The sequence below is a fragment of the Staurois parvus genome, unplaced genomic scaffold (assembly GCF_062004578.1).
Source record: "Staurois parvus isolate SC_StPar_1 unplaced genomic scaffold, SC_StPar_1.0 ptg001162l, whole genome shotgun sequence".
NCBI classification, from domain to species: Eukaryota; Metazoa; Chordata; class Amphibia; order Anura; family Ranidae; genus Staurois; species Staurois parvus.
Genome location: NW_028318958.1, coordinates 731,678 through 752,150, shown reverse-complemented (window position 1 = coordinate 752,150; position 20,473 = coordinate 731,678). Strand labels below are relative to the sequence as shown.

General features: G+C 41.6%; 1 protein-coding gene across 2 annotated transcripts in view; it reads right to left on the bottom strand.

Annotated features, from left to right (window-relative positions):
- TIAM1 (TIAM Rac1 associated GEF 1) overlaps positions 1–20,473 on the bottom strand; it is a 575,726-nt gene that overhangs the window by 187,259 nt on the left and 367,994 nt on the right. For both annotated transcript variants that reach the window (XM_089659507.1, XM_089659508.1), the window contains 2 exons: positions 19,339–19,786; positions 3,502–3,674 (listed from right to left, as the gene is read on the bottom strand). In XM_089659507.1, coding sequence (XP_089515633.1) covers positions 3,502–3,674; positions 19,339–19,786 — 621 coding nt within the window. The remainder of the gene's footprint in view (positions 1–3,501; positions 3,675–19,338; positions 19,787–20,473) is intronic.

Genomic DNA, 20,473 nt, shown 5'->3' with positions numbered 1-20,473 from the left:
CTAGACCTTTCCCCTGCACAATTTTTGCTTCACCATACCGCACTTCCATTTCGGACATACTGCAAGTCTCTCGCCATGCACATGCTAAACGCTGCAAAGCAATGTATCCCAGTAGACTGGCGCTCCACACATGTTCCCACTGTACGAGAATGGTTTGCTAGGATCGACAAAACTGAGGAAATGGAGGAACTGATTTCTATAGCTAAGGAACATCCCAAGAGATTTAGGAAAACATGGTCATGCTGGAGTCATTTCAAATCTACTTCAACCGATCACCTAATAGTAAATGATCAATCTATATCCCCAGACTAAAAAGTTCCTAATACAATGCTGTAGTGGGGAATACCCGGATCGCCGGATACCCTTTTGCCATACGTAAGGATGGGATGTAGTGCTTTATCATGACATGCTTTACGGGGTTTCTGACCCTTGTGTTAGCCCACGGTCAGTTCATGCAAGTAACATACTCTAAACTCTATTGTTACCTTTTTGGCTACGCTAATACTTAGGGATGTGATCCATTTTAGCTTTTTATTAACTATACACGCTACTGTCGCGCAACCCCTTACCCCCAGCCTCCCTCATACAACATAGGGGGAGGGGGGGGAGAGGGAGGGGAGGGAGGAAGAGAAGGGGGGCAATCCCCCCCCTTTTTTTTTTCTATCTCTCCCCCCCACCATCTCTTCCTACATCTCTTTTTCTTACTGCTCTTCTTTCCGACCTCTCTTTTCTCACACCTGTCATACCATCTTATAATTCTCTCTTCAACAACCAGATAGAGCATTCACTTTTACACAGATATGACTGATTTCAACTATATCATACATTCAAGCTATAATTACGTAAACCATGACTTTCATAACATCCAATGCCTTCCATATTTTAAGCTTCATATCGCCTCCGCATTATAAAGTGCGGATTTCTAAGACGTGACAACATACTACTACATAGATATATCCACTTATTTCTGCGTATCCACTGGCATGCAATGTATATTTGATGTACTGCTATACCCCACATTGTCATGTTTTACAGTTTACAATTATTCCCATCTGCGAAACGGGAGGCTACATGTCATGTCTATGTTCTGACTGAGATATTTAACGGTATATGCTCTGTATGCTCTCGTGCTATTCTTATACTAATAAAGTGTTTTTGGAAGAAAAAAACCTTCTGTGTGCAGCAGATCCCCTAATACTCACCTAAGCCCCCTCTTGATCCAGCAATGTGCACTTGAGTCTCAACTAGCGTGGGACTCCCTCTCCTCATTGGCAAAATCAGAAGCGGGAGCCATTGGCTCCCACTGCTGTCAATCACAGCCAGTGAGCCAATGAGAAGAGAGAGGGGTGGGGCCAAGCTGCAGCTCCATGTGTGAATAGCCCGGGGCCGTGCAAGCTGCTTGATGTGAGGGCACCCGACAGGAGGGAAGGGACAGGCGCGAGGGGCCAGGAGCACCAGCGGGGGACCTAAGAAGAGGAAGATCCAGGCTGCTCTGTGCAAAGCCACTGCACATAGCATGTAAGTATAGACATATTTGTTATTTTTTTTTAAAAATAGAATCACTTAACTTAGAATCACTTTAACTAAAGATAGTTTGCTGGCAAAGCTACCAAAGGAAGTCTATGGATCAATAAAACCACTAACATGTATTAAAACCTATTATTAAATATTATTTTACGGCTTTAAGTGCCACTAAAAAGTAACAAGGAAGGGCTAAACATCACTCCTGCAAAATAAGCCAAACCATTAAGCAATGAGAAAACCGTGCTAATAAAATGACAGGTACACTTTATTTAAAAAAACTTGCTTCAATGAGCTGTACTCTAGTACTTTTGATGAACATTTTTCCAGAACCTAAGAACATAATTTATGGTAGCCAGGAGATGAACCTTCTGAATGAATCACAGCCATAATCAATTTCTAGCCTTCAATGTTCAATTCATAGCAAATCCCTCCCCAAACTTCTACAGCATGCGAGGGGTGTAGCAACTGCCAGTCTTGTATAATGAGATTTTTGGATTTAAAACAGATGTATAGAGGCTATATGGGAACTAACATGACTCAGGTTCATTCCCAAACTCTGCCTTACACTGTTCCTGGAAGTATACAAAACTCTATACCATGTCATTCTTTAGCCATTGAAGAGCTCAAACATTCAACCCCATCTTCCATAATGATCTGTACATGGTATTGTGGTGAATGGCACTTTAAGTCCTCAGATTTCCATTTCCTTTTGTGTACTGTGAAAAAGGCTATTAGTCTCTCTATTCGGAAACGGGACCACTGTAAAATTCTGTGCCTAATCTAGCAGCTCTGGAGTCATTGGTTTGAATCCTGCCTGGAGCTTGCATGTTCTCCCTGTGCAGGTATCCTCTGGTACTCCGGTTTCCTCCCACACTCCAAAGACATGCCGATAGGTTAATTTACACCTGTCTAAATTGCCCCTAGTATGTATGGTGAGTTAGGAACCTTAGACTGTAAGCTCCTTGTGGGCAGTGATGGATGTGAATATATATATTATACACACACACACACACACACACACACACTGCTCAGCATAAAAAGGAGTACACCTCTTTTAAAAAGTAATATTTTAAATTAATATCTCAATGTACCCAAGAACATTTTCCAAAATTTTGAGAATAGTGAGTTTTATAGAACAAAAAAACTACTCCATCTAGTATTTTGTATGACCTCCATGATTTGTTAGGACAGCGCCAAGTCTTCTAGGCATGGAATGGACAAGTTGGTGACATATTGCAACATCAATCGTTTTCCATTCCTCAAGAACGACCTCTTTTAGAGCCTGGATGCTGGATAGAGAGTGATGCTCAACTTGAAATAAATATATATAGCGCTGCGTAAATTGACAGCGCTATACAACTGCCTGTAATAAATATAATTATTTCAAGTAGTTCTTTAAAATAAGGAAACAAGTGTCTATAATTTATCATAAATTGCTTTTTATTCCCAAAATCTATACCGCATGTGTTTAACGTGCCAAAAAGTAAAATTTTTTACATTTTTTTTATGACGTAGCCCCCACTTCTGAATGTAGCCTCCAAGCTTCCCTCAGACTCCTAGGATACTCACATCATGCATTCCAAGGGGTTTTGGTTCAATTATAGGGCCAGTTGTCTCTTCATGGTTCTTGCAGCCAGCCACGGACCATGTGCCACAGGGCTTACCGGTCATCAGGGGGATAGCTGCAAGAACCAGGAAGAGACATCTGGCCCCTGATGACAACACAGCTGCCCCCTGATGACACTAATGCACTGCAGTACATTGTCAAGGGGCCAACTGTAAGAAGATAAGATGGCAACACAGGACATGGGGGAAAAGCAGCAGAATACAGCAGGACAACGCTGGGTGTGAGAATTTAAAAAGTCACAGGATAAAATATTTGACATCCATCTGTTTTACAGAACATGGAACCTATGCTTCAAAAGAAAGCAAAAATGCTGAAATGAATCCGCATGGTTGAATAGTAATAGCACTAACCTGGAAGAGGAAAGCGTCCCCAAGTGAATTACTGAGGCAAAACACAAAGTCCTTCTTGGGGTGCTCCGGGACCGCTTGTACAATGCTGTTCTCCACCCACACGGCATGTTTCGGTATACTGCTGTTGTCAATCCCAGATCGACCATCGCTCTCATAAAAAAACAGTGTACACCCTGCAAATGAGAAATGAACGTCCATTAGCTTTCTTGATAATCAAGAACTTTCTCTTGCAACTTAGAATAATGCATCTCTACAAAGTAGATTACCGAGGTGAGCAGGTGGCACCTAAAAATCACAAGATTAAGATTTTATGTTTTATAGCATTTTATCAAACTACAACTGTTTATGATCAAGAGAAATGGGAAGCCATGCTGAAGGTTATAGCATCCAAGGGATTAATGTTTAATAAAAGGGAAGGATGTTAAATAGCCAGACTCCACTTCTCAAGTGAGGATTTGACAGAACCGTAGATAAAAGCACTTATGCTCCACGATTTGAACTGAATCTTCCCCAATTCCCAGGCATGTAAACAGAGGTACCTTAACAATCCGCACTACCAGCTGTGTTAAAAGCACTACTCCTTTCTGCAAAATGTGCATTCTAAGAAGACTAAACAGCACCACTACTGAACTTTTAAGGGTATAGAGAAACAATCTGCTACAAACTGGTTCAGTGTGTCCCTTTTATTTAAACATGGCAAAACAGCAGTACAAAAGATGCCGTGACATGATTCACGATTTAAAGCTCAACTCCAAGCAAAAAAACAACCCCTTCCCAACCCTTTTTACCTCCGTTGCCCCAGTGACAATGTCCATTCAGACAAAACGTATCGGGCAGAACTACAGCGGTGACGTCATCACGCCCGCAAGGGTGTTGGATGCTACTTTTTGTGATATGCTGTTAAATTATTCTTTAAATGTGAGTAGATGCCTAGTTTTAAGTAAACCCCTTTTTTGACACCACACCATGAGCAATGGCCTTCCTCTTACATGTGGCATTCTGATTTCATTGATCCTTGGCATGTACCGGTGTGGATCGGTGCAGATGGCGGTGTAAGCGGTATGCAGTGGTGGACTTAGTGGAGGCTCACTTTCCATTCATCCATCCATTTGTAGGCTTACTTTCCACCCATCCATTCATTTGCTGGGCTCACTGACGGACAGGAGGAGATCATCCATCTTGGGATTTCACTCTGAAGTCTGAGGGTCTGGTAAGCATCCGTGGGTTACATGGTGATGTGCACAGTGGTGAAGAACCTGTTATACACAGGATCACTTAGGCTGATTTTAGTCACATGAACGCATGAGAGACTTGTTTAGCACTTTTTTGTGATAGATAGATATATATATATATATATATATACACACACATGTGTTAATTTATTTCAGTAATGCAACGTAAAAGGTGAAACTAATATATGAGATAGACTCATTACATGCAAAGCAAGATAGTTCAAGGCGTGATTTGTCATAATTGTGATGATTATGGCTTACAGCTCATGAAAACCCCAAATCCACAATCTCAGAAAATTAGAATATAGTGAAAAGGTTCAATATTCTCGGCTCAAAGTGTCCCACTCTAATCAGCTAATTAAGCCATAACACCTGCAAAGGGTTCCTGAGCCTTTAAATGGTCTCTCTCAATCTGGTTCAGTAGGAATCACAATCATGGGAAAGACCGCTGACCTTACAGTTGTGCAGAAATCCATCATTGACACCCTCCATAAGGAGGGAAAGCCTCAAAAGGTACTTGCAAAATAAGTTGGATGTTCCCAAAGTGCTGTATCAAAGCACAGTAATAGAAAGTTATGTGGAAGGGAAAAGTGTGGAAGAAAAAGGTGCACAAGCAGCAGGGATGACCGCAGCCTGTAGAGGATTATCAGGAAAAGGCCATTCAAGAGTGTTGCGGACTTTCACAAGGAGTGGACTGAGGCTGGAGTCAGTGCATCAAGAGCCACCACACACAGACAGATCCTGGACATGGGCTTCAAGTGTCGTATTCCTCTTGTCAAGACGCTCCTGAACAACAAACAACGTCAGAAGCGTCTTACCTGGGCTAAAGAAAAACAGACCTGGCCTGTTGCTCAGTGGTCCAAAGTCCTCTTTTCTGATGACAGCAACGTTTGCATCTCATTTGGAAACCAAGGACCCAGAGTATGGAGGAAGAATGGAGAGGCACACACTGCAAGATGCTTGAAGTCCAGTGTGAAGTTTCCACAGTCTGTGTTGATTTGGGGAGCCATGTCATCTGCTGGTGTTGGTCCACTGTGCTTCATTAAGTCCAGGGTCAACGCAGCCCTCTACCAGGAGATTTTGGAGCACTTCATGCTTCCTTCCGCAGACTAGCTTTATGGGGATGCTGACTTCATTTTCCAGCAGGACTTGGCACCTGCCCACACTGCCAAAAGCACCAAAACCTGGTTCAATGACCGTGGGATTACTGTGCTTGATTGGCCAGCAAACTCGCCTGACCTGAACCCCATAGAGCATCTATGGGGCATTACCAAGAGAAAGATGAGAGACATGAGACCGAACAATGCAGAAGAGCTGAAGGCCGCTATTGAAGCATCCTGGTCTTCCATAACACCTCAGCAGTGCCACAGGCTAATAGCTTCCATGCCACGCCGCATTAAGGGAGTAATTGCTGCAAAAGGGGCCCAAACCAAGTACTGAGTACATATGCATGCTTATACTTTTCAGAGGTCCAATATTGTTCTATGTACAATCCTTGTTTTATTGATTGCATGTAATATTCTAATTTTCTGAGATTGTGGATTTGGGGTTTTCATGAGCTGCAAGCCATAATCATCACAATTATGACAAATCACGGCTTGAACTATCTTGCTTTGCATGTAGTGAGTCTATCTCATATATTAGTTTCACCTTTAAAGTTGTATTACTGAAATAAATTAACTTTTGCACGATATTCTAATTTATCGAGTTTCACCTGTGTATACTGTATATATAAATTTTTTGGACTATTGTTATTTCAGGTACTTATATAGCGCTGTCAATTTACGCAGCGCTTCAATTATATATTGTACATTCACATGAGTCTCTAATCCTCAAGGAGCGTACAATCTAAGGTCCCTAACTTACATTCACACATAGGGCCAGTTTAGACAAGATCCATTGAACCTACCAGCATGTCTTTGGAGAGTGGGAGAAAACTGGAGTACCCGGAGGAAGCCCACGCAGCCACAGGGAGAACATGCAAACTCCAGGCAGGTGATGCCATGGTTGGGATCAGAACTAACGACCCTAGTACTGCCAGGCAGAAGTGCTAACCATTTAGCCACTGTGCTATTTATGTAGGATTTTTATATGAATGTTATTCTTTTTACAGTTAATGATTTAACATTTATTGAGTATATATATACAGTTGCAAGAAAAAGTATGTGAACCCCTTGGGATTACGTGGAGTTTTGCATGAATTGGGCATAAAATGTGCTCTGAACGTCATCTAAGTTACAACAATAAAAGAACACAGTCTGCTGAACATAATACTACACAAACATTAGATGTTGCCATGGTTTAATTGCACATAACATGTAAACATTCACAGTGCAGGGAGGAAAAAGTATGTGAACCTTTGGACTTAATAACTGGTTGACCCTCCTTTGGCAGCAATACCCTCAACCAAACGTTTCCTGTAGTTGCAGATCAGACCTGCACAACGATCTGGAGTAATTTTGGACCACTCCTCTTCACAAAACTGTTTCAGTGTAGCAATATTCTTGGGATGTCTGGTGTGAATCGCTCTCTTAAGGTCATGCCACAGCATTTCAATCGGGTTGAGGTCAGAACTCTGACTGGGCCACTCCAGAAGGCGTATTCTGTGCTGTTGCAGCCATTGTTTTGTTGAATTACTTGTATGCTTTGGGTCATTGTCCTGTTGCATCACCCATCCTCAGCTTCAGTTGGCGGACAGTTGGCGGACAGATGGTCATACGTTTTCCTGCAAAATGTCTTGATAAACTCTGGAATTCATTTTCCCATCAATGACAACAATCCGTCCAGGCCCTGAGGCAGCCCCAAACCATGATGCTCCCTCCGCCATGTTTTACAGTGGGGATGAGGTTTTGATGTTGGTGTGCTGTGCCTTTTTTTCTCCACACATAGTGTTGTATGTTCTTCCCAAACAACTCAATCTTGGTTTCATCTGTCCACAGTATATTTTGCCAGTAGTGCTGTGGAACATCCTGGTGCTCTTTTGCAAACTTCAAACGTGCTGCAATATTCTTTTTGGACAGCAATGGCTTCCTCCATGGTGTCCTCCCATGTACTCCATTCTTGTTTAATGTTTTCCTTATTGTAGATGTGTCAACAAAAATGTTAGCATGTGCCAGAGATTTCTGTAGGTCTTTAGCTGACACTCTGGGATTCTTCTTTACCTCATGCAGCATTCTGCGCTGTGCTCTTGCAGTCATTTTTACAGGACGACTATGCCTACGGAGAGTAGCAACAGTGCTAAACTTTCTCTATTTGTAGACAGTCGGTCTTACCGTGGACACATGAACATCAAGGCTTTTGGAGATACTTTTGCAACCCTTTCCAGCTTCATGCAAGTCAATAATTCTTGATCGTAGGTCTTCTGAGAGCTCTTTTCTGCGAGGCATGGTTCACATCAGACAGTGCTTCTTGAAACCAGTAAACCCAAAACAGGTGTGTGTTTTTTAAGGGCAGGACAGCTGTCAGCAACACATCCAATATCATCACACTGATTGGAGTCAAGGTTGGCTCACTCCTGGCTCCAATTAGCTCTGGGAGAAGTCATTAAGCTAGGGCCTCACATACTTTTTCCTCCCTGCACTGTGAATGTTTACATGTTATGTGCAAATAAAACATGGCAACATCTAATGTTTGTGTAGTATTATGTTCAGCAGACTGTGTTCTTCTATTGTTGTGACTTAGATGACGTTCAGAGCACATTTTATGCCCAATTCATGCAAAACTCCATGTAATCCCAAGGGGTTCACATACTTTTTCTTGCAACTGTATATATATATATATACAGTTGCAAGAAAAAGTATGTGAACCCCTTGGGATTACGTGGAGTTTTGCATGAATTGGGCATAAAATGTGCTCTGAACGTCATCTAAGTCACAACAATAGAAGAACACAGTCTGCTGAACATAATACTACACAAACATTAGATGTTGCCATGGTTTAATTGCACATAACATGTAAACATACACAGTGCAGGGAGGAAAAAGTATGTGAGGCCCTAGCTTAATGACTTCTCCCAGAGCTAATTGGAGCCAGGAGTGAGCCAACCTTGACTCCAATCAGTGTGATGATATTGGATGTGTTGCTGACAGCTGTCCTGCCCTTAAAAAACACACACATGTTTTGGGTTTACTGGTTTCAAGAAGCACTGTCTGATGTGAACCATGCCTCGCAGAAAAGAGCTCTCACAAGACCTACAATCAAGAATTGTTGACTCGCATGAAGCTGGAAAGGGTTACAAAAGTATCTCCAAAAGCCTTGATGTTCATGTGTCCACGGTAAGACAGACTGTCTACAAATGGAGAAAGTTTAGCACTGTTGCTACTCTCCCTAGGCGTGGTCGTCCTGTAAAAATGACTGCAAGAGCACAGCGCAGAATGCTGCATGAGGTAAAGAAGAATCCCAGAGTGTCAGCTAAAGACCTACAGAAATCTCTGGCACATGCTAACATTTTTGTTGACACATCTACAATAAGGAAAACATTAAACAAGAATGGAGTACATGGGAGGACACCACGGAGGAAGCCATTGCTGCCCAAAAAGAAAATTGCAGCACGTTTGAAGTTTGCAAAAGAGAACCTGGATGTTCCACAGCACTACTGGCAAAATATACTGTGGACAGATCAAACCAAGATTGAGTTGTTTGAGAAGAACACACAACACTATGTGTGGAGAAAAAAAGGCACAGCACACCAACATCAAAACCATCCCCACTGTAAAACATGGTGGAGGGAGCATCATGGTTTGGGGCTGCTTTGCTGCCTCAGGGCCTGGACGGATTGTTGTCATTGATGGGAAAATGAATTCCAGAGTTTATCAAGACATTTTGCAGGAAAACGTACGACCATCTGTCCGCCAACTGAAGCTCCGCAGAGGATGGGTGATGCAACAGGACAATGACCCAAAGCATACAAGTAATTCAACAAACCAATGGCTGCAACAGCACAGAATACGCCTTCTGGAGTGGCCCAGTCAGAGTCCTGACCTCAACCCAATTGAAATGCTGTGGCATGACCTTAAGAGAGGGATTCACACCAGACATCCCAAGAATATTGCTACACTGAAACAGTTTTGTGAAGAGGAGTGGTCCAAAATTACTCCAGATCGTTGTGCAGGTCTGATCTGCAACTACAGGAAACGTTTGGTTGAGGTTATTGCTGCCAAAGGAGGGTCAACCAGTTATTAAGTCCAAAGGTTCACATACTTTTTCCTCCCTGCACTGTGAATGTTTACATGTTATGTGCAATTAAACCATGGCAACATCTAATGTTTGTGTAGTATTATGTTCAGCAGACTGTGTTCTTCTATTGTTGTGACTTAGATGACGTTCAGAGCACATTTTATGCCCAATTCATGCAAAACTCCACGTAAGCCCAAGGGGTTCACATACTTTTTCTTGCAACTGTATATATATATATATATATATATATATATATATTATATATACACACACATATATATACACACATACATATACACACTTTACATGAATATTCCATGATTTACATGCACTGTATGAATTTTTTTTTTTTGAAATGGCAGCGCAACACATTTTGTTTGCTTTACCCTCTATCTACCTAAACCCTCAGTCACACAACTTGCGGACCCCAATCTTTCACTCCTCTTGTGTTCTCTTCCGGTGGGGTCCTTCTTTATGTGTCTACTGCCTGCGTGATAAGGACACTTTCTATTGGCTGTCAAATGGCATGTACTGTGAGGATCCAGAAGAGGAGTGAAGTGACTGCGAGGGAATGGTAGGGCAACAGGATGGTAATCAATAACCTTCACACCTGGAGAGGAAGTCCCCACAGGCCTTAGAAAAGTATATCTTAACTCACCAGTAAGGCAGAAAAATTGCCTTACATGATGGGTAGAGGGGACTTGAAGGGTGGGAGGGATGGACAAAATTAAATTTTTAACTGGAGTTGGGCTTTAGGATTTATTCATATTATGGCCTTTTTAATAAGCCACGTAGTGCAGCGAGCATCAAAGAGCTTTTAAGTGCTGTATTTCTTTTTTAAATAAAATATTGAGAGATCCTGGACTTTTTTGCAGCTGACTATTTCTGAACTGGATGTACAGTCCAGCAAAGACGGAGCTAAGTGACGAGTACCAGGGAGGAGGTACGGCAGGCTGCCAAAGTATATGCTCTTAAATTGTGTGTTGCCTTGGGGACACCACTCTGCTCGAAGGAGCTGGGCAGAAAATTGTTGGCCAAGCAGCACCTGCATCCAATTAGATCAATACAAATAACCACAACATGAGAGTTATCTTGTGTAGATGGAGTGATCTCTTAGATTTCTTTGTTCAGTCGGCTGGCTGAATGAAAGAAATCTGAGTGTATGGCCAGTTTTAAACTTGAAAGGATGTTTGTTCTGAAAGATCCTGGACAATTAGGGTTTTTTCATATGTAGCAGTACCCACTTAGGAGTCGCTGATGTTTGGATTCCCCTATAGTCCTGCACAGTCCTTTGCACAGACTTGCATCCAGGAGACAGTAACCAGTTCTCAAGCTTTGTTTTGAAGTTTTATTAGGGTGATTGAACTTGGATGGGATAAGGGGTGTATGGGATGCCCAAAGGGAATGGCAACTGAAGACAGTCTGCCTGGAACTATACACAAGTCTCTTCAGACAGCAAAAATTCTCTTTTGGAGAGCTAGCCAGCAGCTCCCATTGTACCACCCCAGACCCTAGATTAATCTTCTCCTCATCCAGCTGTACTGGGTGAATGCCTGGCCAGGGGATCCAGTGCTTGCCACTGCAGTGTGAAACAGTCCTGGATAGCAGCTAATCCAGTTTCCAGTAGAGTTCTCCTTTACCTTACTAGCCCAGGGGGTGCAGGTCTACATTTTCAGTCCTTCTCCTATAAGCTCAAGGGTTGGTGGCTGCTCTCAGGCCTCCTGCTGGGCCGCTCCTTTGCTGACGCATAGGTGGTCCTCACTCTGGGGCCCGGTGAATTCCTGGTATTTCCTCCTTTCAAGCTTCCCTGCCTGTAAGTGAGCTCCTTCCCATCTGGGCTCCCTCCCAGGCTCCAGCCTCTCACTTCTCCATCTTCCACCTGAACTCTCCTGCTGCTGAGCAGGCTGTGTCACTTAAGGGCTGTCCTGGCCCCATGCCAAGCCTACTCTTGGGGATTGGCCAGGATCCCTCAAAAAAGTGCAGATCAGTCAATCCTCACCTCCTCCCACTGCTTCCAGAACTTTCTCCAAAGTTCTGGAGCAGGGAGAAGTCCCAGGGAGCTGCTCTGCAGAGCCTGACTCTGACTGTTGCACCAGGCTGCTACTCGGCCTCTGACTAACAATTAGAACTTTAGCTCCACCTAGCTAACTAGGAGGGTGCTACATTTACAAACAGCTGAGCCTGTTCAAAGTAAATGCTGATGCCTTTCCCCCCACCTGGGCAGCCCAGCTGTGGCATACAGCCTTCTATGGACATGAATGTCAGACTACTTCTCCACATATGCAAAAAATAGAAAAAAAAATGTTTTTCCCCATATGTTTGTACAGTATACTTGCGTATACCACAGCACCTGGGCTGCTCAGGCTGGGTAAAGATGTCCAACACTTAGACCACTAAAACTTTTCCTTCATTTCTCATGGAGCTCAGTAGCAATACTTATACACTGGCACATATACTGCAACAATTACAAAGAGGTCTCAGTCCTACTGGATCTGTTATTTTCAACTATTGCAAATGAAAAAAATGAAGTACAAAATTCCTAAAAGCCCAAAAGGCAGATTGGAACAACCAGTTCTTCAACGTGGAATAAGAACAGGGATAGAATACAGCACAGGAGGTACTCAACTATAATATCACTACTGAGTGACCCTTATAACCAAATGATTTTAAATCTAGCATTATTCACAGACATTTGATGACAGAATTTATAAACCTGTACATTCTAGATCACTGAAATGGCACAACAGATCTTCAATAGGTAACTTTTGGCAATAAGAAACTCAGTAAACTTGGTAAGAATTGCTTATCAACAGCTTGTAGGACCATAACCTTTTACTGGAAAAATTGTCATCAAACACAGCATTTACACCTACTTCAACATGTATCCAATTCATCTCTCTTTCTACAAAAGAAATCATAATCCCAAAAAATGCACGTGGACAGTTTCATAGGGTTAGTCACTTCCATAGCGGATATGGTCTACAATGACACTTTCAGATACAGATACAAAAGGGCTAAGGGTCAAGCATGACTCACAGTTTTTGAACAGCAGAACCTTCATTTACAAATTGCTATCCAAGTCTGAGGTTACCATCTAAATGATAACAATTGGAGCTTCCTAACAATCCAGAATCACTGCTTTTCAACTTGTGCACTAGGGGGGAAAACCCAGCACGATCTGATCCAACGTGCCAGGAGCTCATCCAAGCCCAACACACAAACACATAAACATGGTTCTCCCTGAAGGGATTAATTGGCTTTGAGCACAGCTATACAAGACCGTGGAACTCCCTCGCTATTAGAAGATAAAGATACAAGCATAGCTCTGCTAAAGCTTTAATATTTTCTTTCCAGATTGCTAAAGACAATCTGCCCGTTTTCATCTACAGGATCTTTTTTATACAGTGTGCTATTCTTTCTGCTAAAAATCATCAATATAAGACTTCCCTGCTGCTCTGGCTACCCAAATAACAAACTATAGCAACAGTTACAAAAAAAGTACATGGCTGGAAAGACCACTTTTCAGGGATTCCATAGCAGGTCACCACATGACTAGATGCCTATGCATTTGGTCAGATGATATCTACCAAATAAATACCACATCCAGATTGGCTATCATGAGATTTGAGATCAGTGGTTACTTTGTATCTTCTGCTGATGTTTATGCAATTAAAGGAAAACTGGAATATAAATTTTTAGTATTTCATTAGATATACGTCCAGGTTCTAGCATTAAAGCCTAACTCTAGCCAAGATTTTTTTTTTTTAGGGAATAGATAAAAATGTAAACATTCTGTTATATTTTGGTTTGTAGCCCTATTATTGGGATTTTCCCCAATTCCTTGTCCACATGCCTGTACCAGAAAAGGGAAGTGTCATCCGGTCAAGAAGATATAAACAGCAATTAAAAAGATTGTCAGAAGCTGTAACCTAGCTCCAATCTACTAAAAATGTTTCCCCAATAAAGTGACTTCCAATTACTTCCTGTCGTGACAGGAAGTAAAGAAAATCTTAAATCAGAACACAGATCAGAATATAAAACCTGAGAGGGGATCTAACCTATTTTCCCTCATATTTATAGGATGAAGGAGCGATATCATATGGAGGAGGATAAAATGGAAAAATTCAGGAAAACGTGGTGTAGTTGGTTAAAATTTAAATCTTCTGAAAGATATATGGAACTGGTGGTAATTGGAGGAGAAATGTAGAAGCCAGGAGAGAGTCTTAATTGTGATTTTGAGGGAGAGCAGTGCTGGAGATAAACAGAAAAACATGAAAGAAGATATAGGTCAGGAAGAGGACGTGGATGGGGAAAAGGGGATGGGGGGTATAATGGGGTATTATGGAATGTGTATACGTGAAGTTTATAAACATGTTGCTCTTTTTATACTGGAAAATCAAGTAAAAGTTAAATTAAAAAAATAACCTATTTTCCCTCTATTCAATATGGGACCAGAGTTTAATATAGAAGTGTAAAAATAGATCGACATAAATAAGTCAAATGTATTGGATACCCAGGAATCTACTTCATTTGTGTTTTCTCTTTTTATTGATGAACAACATGCAAAGAGAACGCCATCCCAGAAAGTATCCGTTCCTTTAAAGCAGAACTTTACCCAACTTGATACAAAATAATGTTCTTTAGCAAGGAACATACATTCCACATTAATAATTATGCTACCAAAATTAGTGTGTGCTGTAAATTACCTCCAGCATGGTTTCTGTGTCTTCTTGCTGGAGGCTGACATTTTGCTGAAGCCCAGAGCACCTGAACAGCAGTAAATCTTAAGGCCTCTTGCACACTGCTCCTTGAAAAAGCTCAGTATAGGTTTTTTTTTTTTTTTTTAAATGAAAGTAAAATGTAGCCCAGTATTTGTTGCACACAGGTGTGTAAACAAGTGCAACATATTTCTCAGTAAGGTGAACAAGGTGAAATTTGCATGTTTGGTGGCGTGCATGCAAATGAGTGTAAATATTCATGAATTTTCCCTAAGAATACAATATATGTGTGTGCATATGCGTGCAAATATTCACAAATACGTGCAAAACAAACGCCTGAAATTATGATAAAAAAAGCAGATGCTCAAACATTAGTAACGTGCAAGAGACCTAAAAGCAGAACTAAACCCATTGATTTAACGGTCTCAAAAAGTTACATTCCTGGAATGTCAGGATTGTCAACGGACGCATTTGCTTGTGTCCTCAACCAAACTGTCAAACCATCAAATGGCTGGTGTCCTAACTGATCACATATGCAGCACCATGGTAGTTGCAGATCAAACAGAAGCAGCTTGCTTGGCTGTCAAGGATAGGAAGGTTTAATTCCCCTTTAAGGCTGTCAGCAGATCGATCTCTATATACTCAGCAGTGCTTAAAAATGCATAAAAGTATAGACACTTATTTTTAATGTTTTCTATCGCAACACCAGCAAAAGGGGCCAGCCTGAAGTGATCTAGCAGAACTTAATTTTCTGACTAAAGTTCCACTTTAAAGGAAGTTTGACTAACAGTAAGTGGTTGCAGAGGTTTGGATCCATGACCTGCCAACCGTTCACCATTCATACACCAATAAGCCAAACCCAGTTTAGCAGGTAGGACCTATCAGGATTGGACACCAACTGTTTTCCTGCATTCCCTGCTCCAAGGACCAGTTTTTGGATATAAAAGGGACTTCTTTGCGAATGTATTATTATTTAAGAATTTACCTGAAAAAGGTTATATATGCACTAGACTAGAGGTATCCCATCCTATCAGACTAAGACCAGGACGATTCATGCCGACTCTACAGCAGTTGCTAACCAATATTTCAAAGGTTATTATTATGGATTTGATGTAGTTTGTGTAACTGTTATCCCATTAAGGGAAATTCGTTTTTAATAGTCTATTTTTTTTCCTGTTTTGTCTGGAGACCTTTTAAATACAATGCTTTTAATATAGACGTTTAAATGAGTTCATTCTATTATGTAGGAGTCTGTGTAATGCCTGTTGGCCCTTTTTTCTTTTCTGTTTACATGACGCATCTTCTGGCTTTCAGTGTAAGCTCACGGCCACTTTATTAGGTACACCTTGCTAGTGCCAAGAAAATCTCCCCCACACTATTACACCACCACCAACCTGAACCGTTGACACAAGGCAGGATGGATCCATGCTTTCATGTTGTTTACGCCAAATTCTCACCCTACCATCTGAATGTCACAGCTGAAATAGAGACTGCCCATTCTCCTCTGACATCAACAAGGCATTTTCATCCACACCGCTCACTAGATATTTTCCTTTTTTCAGACCATTCTCTGTAAACCCTAAATATATTTGTGTGTGAAAATCCCAGTAGATCAGCAGTTTTTTTAATACTCAGACCAGCTCGTCTGGCACCAACAACCATGCCACTCTTAAAGTCGCTTTCTTCCCCATTCTGATGCTCGGTTTGAACATCAGCAAGTCGTCTTCTAGATGCTTAAATGCATTGAGTTGCTGCCATGTAATTGGCTGATTAGCAATTTGTGTTACCAAGCATTTGAACAGGTGTACTTAATAAAGTGGCCGGTGAGCGTATAATGGAGTTGGATTATTTTATCAGCAATAAAATGGGGGGGGGGGGGGGGTTGGCGCCTTCATTGCTGCTGCGAAAAAGAAAATTGATTATACAGATAGAATATACAGTTGGTGGAATTTAAACAGTACTGTAGACATGGATGAAAAAATGGTCTTCTGTCCATATGACAAATGCGGTCACTACTTGTGAGAGATTCACGTACATGTCAGACACATGCAGGGGCGGACTGACCATTTGGAAACTCTGGTACTGTCCGAGGGCCAGGGGTCAGTAGGGGGCACCATGAGATGCCCCTGGTACCTTTTTCATAAGCTTTTTTGAGTTTGGGCAAGGACACAGGGGCCCCATGATCCCCTATTGCCAGGGGCCCCCATGAGTTGTCAGTCCGCCCCTGGACATATGTATATGAATTTGTTGCATGGAAGCATTGTGGGAGAGGCACAGAGCTTGCAGTGGTACACGTGCCCCTAAAAACTATTTCTAACAGAAATTATATTCTTTCTATATCTAACCTACAGTCAGCAGTTAAGTCATTAAACAGAAATGTAATAGCGGCAATCTCTTACACCTTGTCATCAAACTTTAATCACAAGCTCCGCTATGAAAAGAATCCTCAACTAAATATATAGGATTGATCAAACAGCATTTTGCTGATGAAAGCCACATTTCTTCTCTGTAAGAGCGCCATACATTCAGAGAAAGCAACAGGCAAAATCTATGACTGCATTTGGATTTTGTAATCATCCCAGAGGAAACACACTCATCTTGTCAGTGCTTCAATCCACAAACTCATGCCAAAATAACAGAAAGAAATACATTAGACTCAGGACCACCTAGAATTTTACTGAGATATTCCAGCTGAGAACATGGCATACATTTTACTTTTGTAAATTATTTATCCTATTAATTTTAGAACGTCCTATTATTTTTTTTTGTTCTGTTTAAAAAAAAAAAAAATGTAAACCCTTTTGCAAATACAATCTGATTTTTAAAATAAGCAGTCTCGTAAAAACCTGAACAGTAATGCAATGAATAGATGGAACGGAAGCAATCTGTTTGATGTTTGTGTTTCATCCAGAAATGTGTCCATCAGACAATCCTACTACTAAAATGGCCTTGTTATCGGTAACTGGGTGCTCTAGGAACACCATCTAGAGCAGAGTGAGGCAACCTCAACACTGTTGTCCCATGAGATATTGCAAGATTCTTAAAAGAATAATTCCTGGAACCATTTTTATTTTTCCATGTAGTGGGGCTGTTTCCGCACTACATAGGTTACTGCTTGTTTTTGTGTAGGGGATTGCAGAACGGAGAGCTACTTACCTAATTTGCTGATCCTTCTAGTGCAACATCAGTCTCTTACCCCACCTCCACCGCATGCTAGCTATCTTGTGCATGGACTATTCCTGACGTCATCACACCCATAAACTGGCTTTGGACATGAGGAAGGCAGGAACAGTCTACCACTGGGCATGGGGGAGTGAAAAGGATCAGGTAAGTATAGCCTTTTGGTGCACCCCTAGACAAAATGAGCAGTTTACCCATGCAGTTCAGGCACAGCCCCACTACATAGGAGAAAAAAATAATGTCCATGGAGTTCTTCTTTAACAGCCACAGGCTTAACTTTCAGAGGCATGACAGGATTTGTAGCTGTTTTACATTCACATTGGAGTGCCAAGGTTGCCAACTTCAGTTGCTTACCTCTGATTTGCAGCAATGTTGGAAAATGCAGTGTATAATCCCAATACCATACACTATATCAATAAACAACCCTTTTGATTGTTCCTACCTCTTACAGCCTCTTGCAAGGTTACCCTACAGACCCTGTTCCCTTAAGAGTCTATTTTGCCTGCCATAGAAACAAACCTACAATAAATTGTTGTATAGCACGAAGGCAAAAAACTAGGTTGCAGAGGCTCATTTGTGGTCAGGATTCCTCTAAGATCCTCTGGTGGCTTTAAAATTCCAAAACTGACAAACAGTATTTTGCAAATGACTTCTAGACAGAGATATGGGTGTTAATCAAAGAGATGAAGCCAGCAAAGTTAGGCGCGGACTGTATGTTGTGCTAAATTCTGCCCAAACTCCCTCACACCAACAGGGAGGAACCCAATCAATTCATCAAACCTTTCCCTGTGAAACTTCAGAAAATCATATAGGGAGAGGACATCATCCGTTATGGTTGAAAATCATACACATGGTGTTACCTTGCAAGGGTCAAAGAAGAATAACTAGGAGAGCACCCAGTCCTAATTTAAAGATGAACTCCAAGCAGATAGAGAAGCATCAACAAATGCATTAAAGAGATCCTTTCACTGTTTTGTAAACAAATTTTCCCTATATTCCTGGTCTGGTGATAAATCAAAATTCTATTATGTTCCCTCTTTTCAGTCTCAGTTATTGTGGTTACTAGGACAATTAGAAGACCAGTTAGATTATCACATTTACTTTAAGTCCAAGCACCTAAGCCAGGGTTTCTCAACCAGGGTTCCATGGAACCCTAGCATTCCTCCAGAGGTTGCTAGGGGTTCCTTGAGCAATGAGCATTTTCTCCCCACTGACCATCACACTACTGTATCAGGAGTTGTGGATATAGTCAATTTTAGCATGGGTTACCAAAGACTGGAAAGTTATTTCAAGAGCTTCTTTTTGTTGAAAAGGTTGAGAAAGGCTAAGAAGCCCTAATTAAAGAGAACATATTAGCTGTTTACTTTTACCCTAACATGAGAAATTAGACCTCTAAGGTATGCTTTTATTGTATCTTTTTACCACTGAGCAAAACAAACCTGACAGGGATCCACTCTATCCAATACTAAAACTAAAAGTAATAGATTTAGATATAACAAGTAAGATGGTAGTAGTTCTAAAAGACCACAAACCTTTTAAAGAAACCCAATAATGTTTCCATTTCCTTCGTGTGGCAGGTTCCACCTTCTTGTTCTTCTTGTGCACAAGGAAGTTCTTGATGGCCAGCGCCCCAGCTTTTCGCACACTCCCTTGTGCTGCAGTCAGGAGGATGTCGGACTGCCCAGGAGAGCTTAAAGTGCCACTGCTTTGTTCATCACTTAGAGCTGAATTGGCTTCCTCCAAATTTTCTCTACTGGCACTGCTCATCTCCAGTTCTCGACGGAAATTCTCATAAACTCCTTGGAGGAGAGCATCTCCAGAGCTGCTACCACTGTCGCTCCCGATAAAGGCCCGGCTGGCGGTGGGTGAGTAGCTGGATGTGGTGGCATTTGAGCGTCTGGACATGAAGTCTGTGTCAGTGGTTGTGGCCTCAATACCGCTGTCTGTAAACTCACTGCCCTCTCCACCTGTATTGACATCCTAAAAATGTGAGGAAAAAAAATGTTACACGGTGTTGTATAAACAATGTAATAAACCAAGTGTTTAAATATGTGTAAACCCTCACCTCGTAAAACAACCCATACATTTTAAAATAGAAATGGAAGGTAAAATGTGTTTATAGATATAAAAAACAATGCAAACATCTTTTTCCCTCCTTTTTGTGATCACATACCCTCTGTTCTCAATTGCATATAGAGGTGAGGGAGGAGAAACCACATAACACTGGTCTGCCCAGTGAATGGTTATGTGGGAGTGGGGGGGGGGGGTCAGGACAAATGTGATCATTGGAGGAGAGCAGACAGAGTTCTCATCACAGCTAGAGAACTGACCGTGTGCTCTCATGCCTAATGTGGTCAGTTTTTGGCAAGAATGCAGAGGGACTTGCAGGAACACCAGGGATTTCACACAAAGGAAGCAATACAAAGAGAACAGGATACATTCTCATACAAGTATGTGGCACAGCAGGCACATACCAGGAATATGAAATGTTGGGTTTACTCATTCTTTAAATTTCCTCAGGCGTTAAAAGACAGAATTTCGTTTACAATGGTTTCCCTCAATGGATAGCTCATTTATTATTGCAGGTACTTATATACCACTGTCAATTTATGCACCGCTTTACTAATATATATATAGTACATTCACAGTCCCTAACCCTTAAGGGGT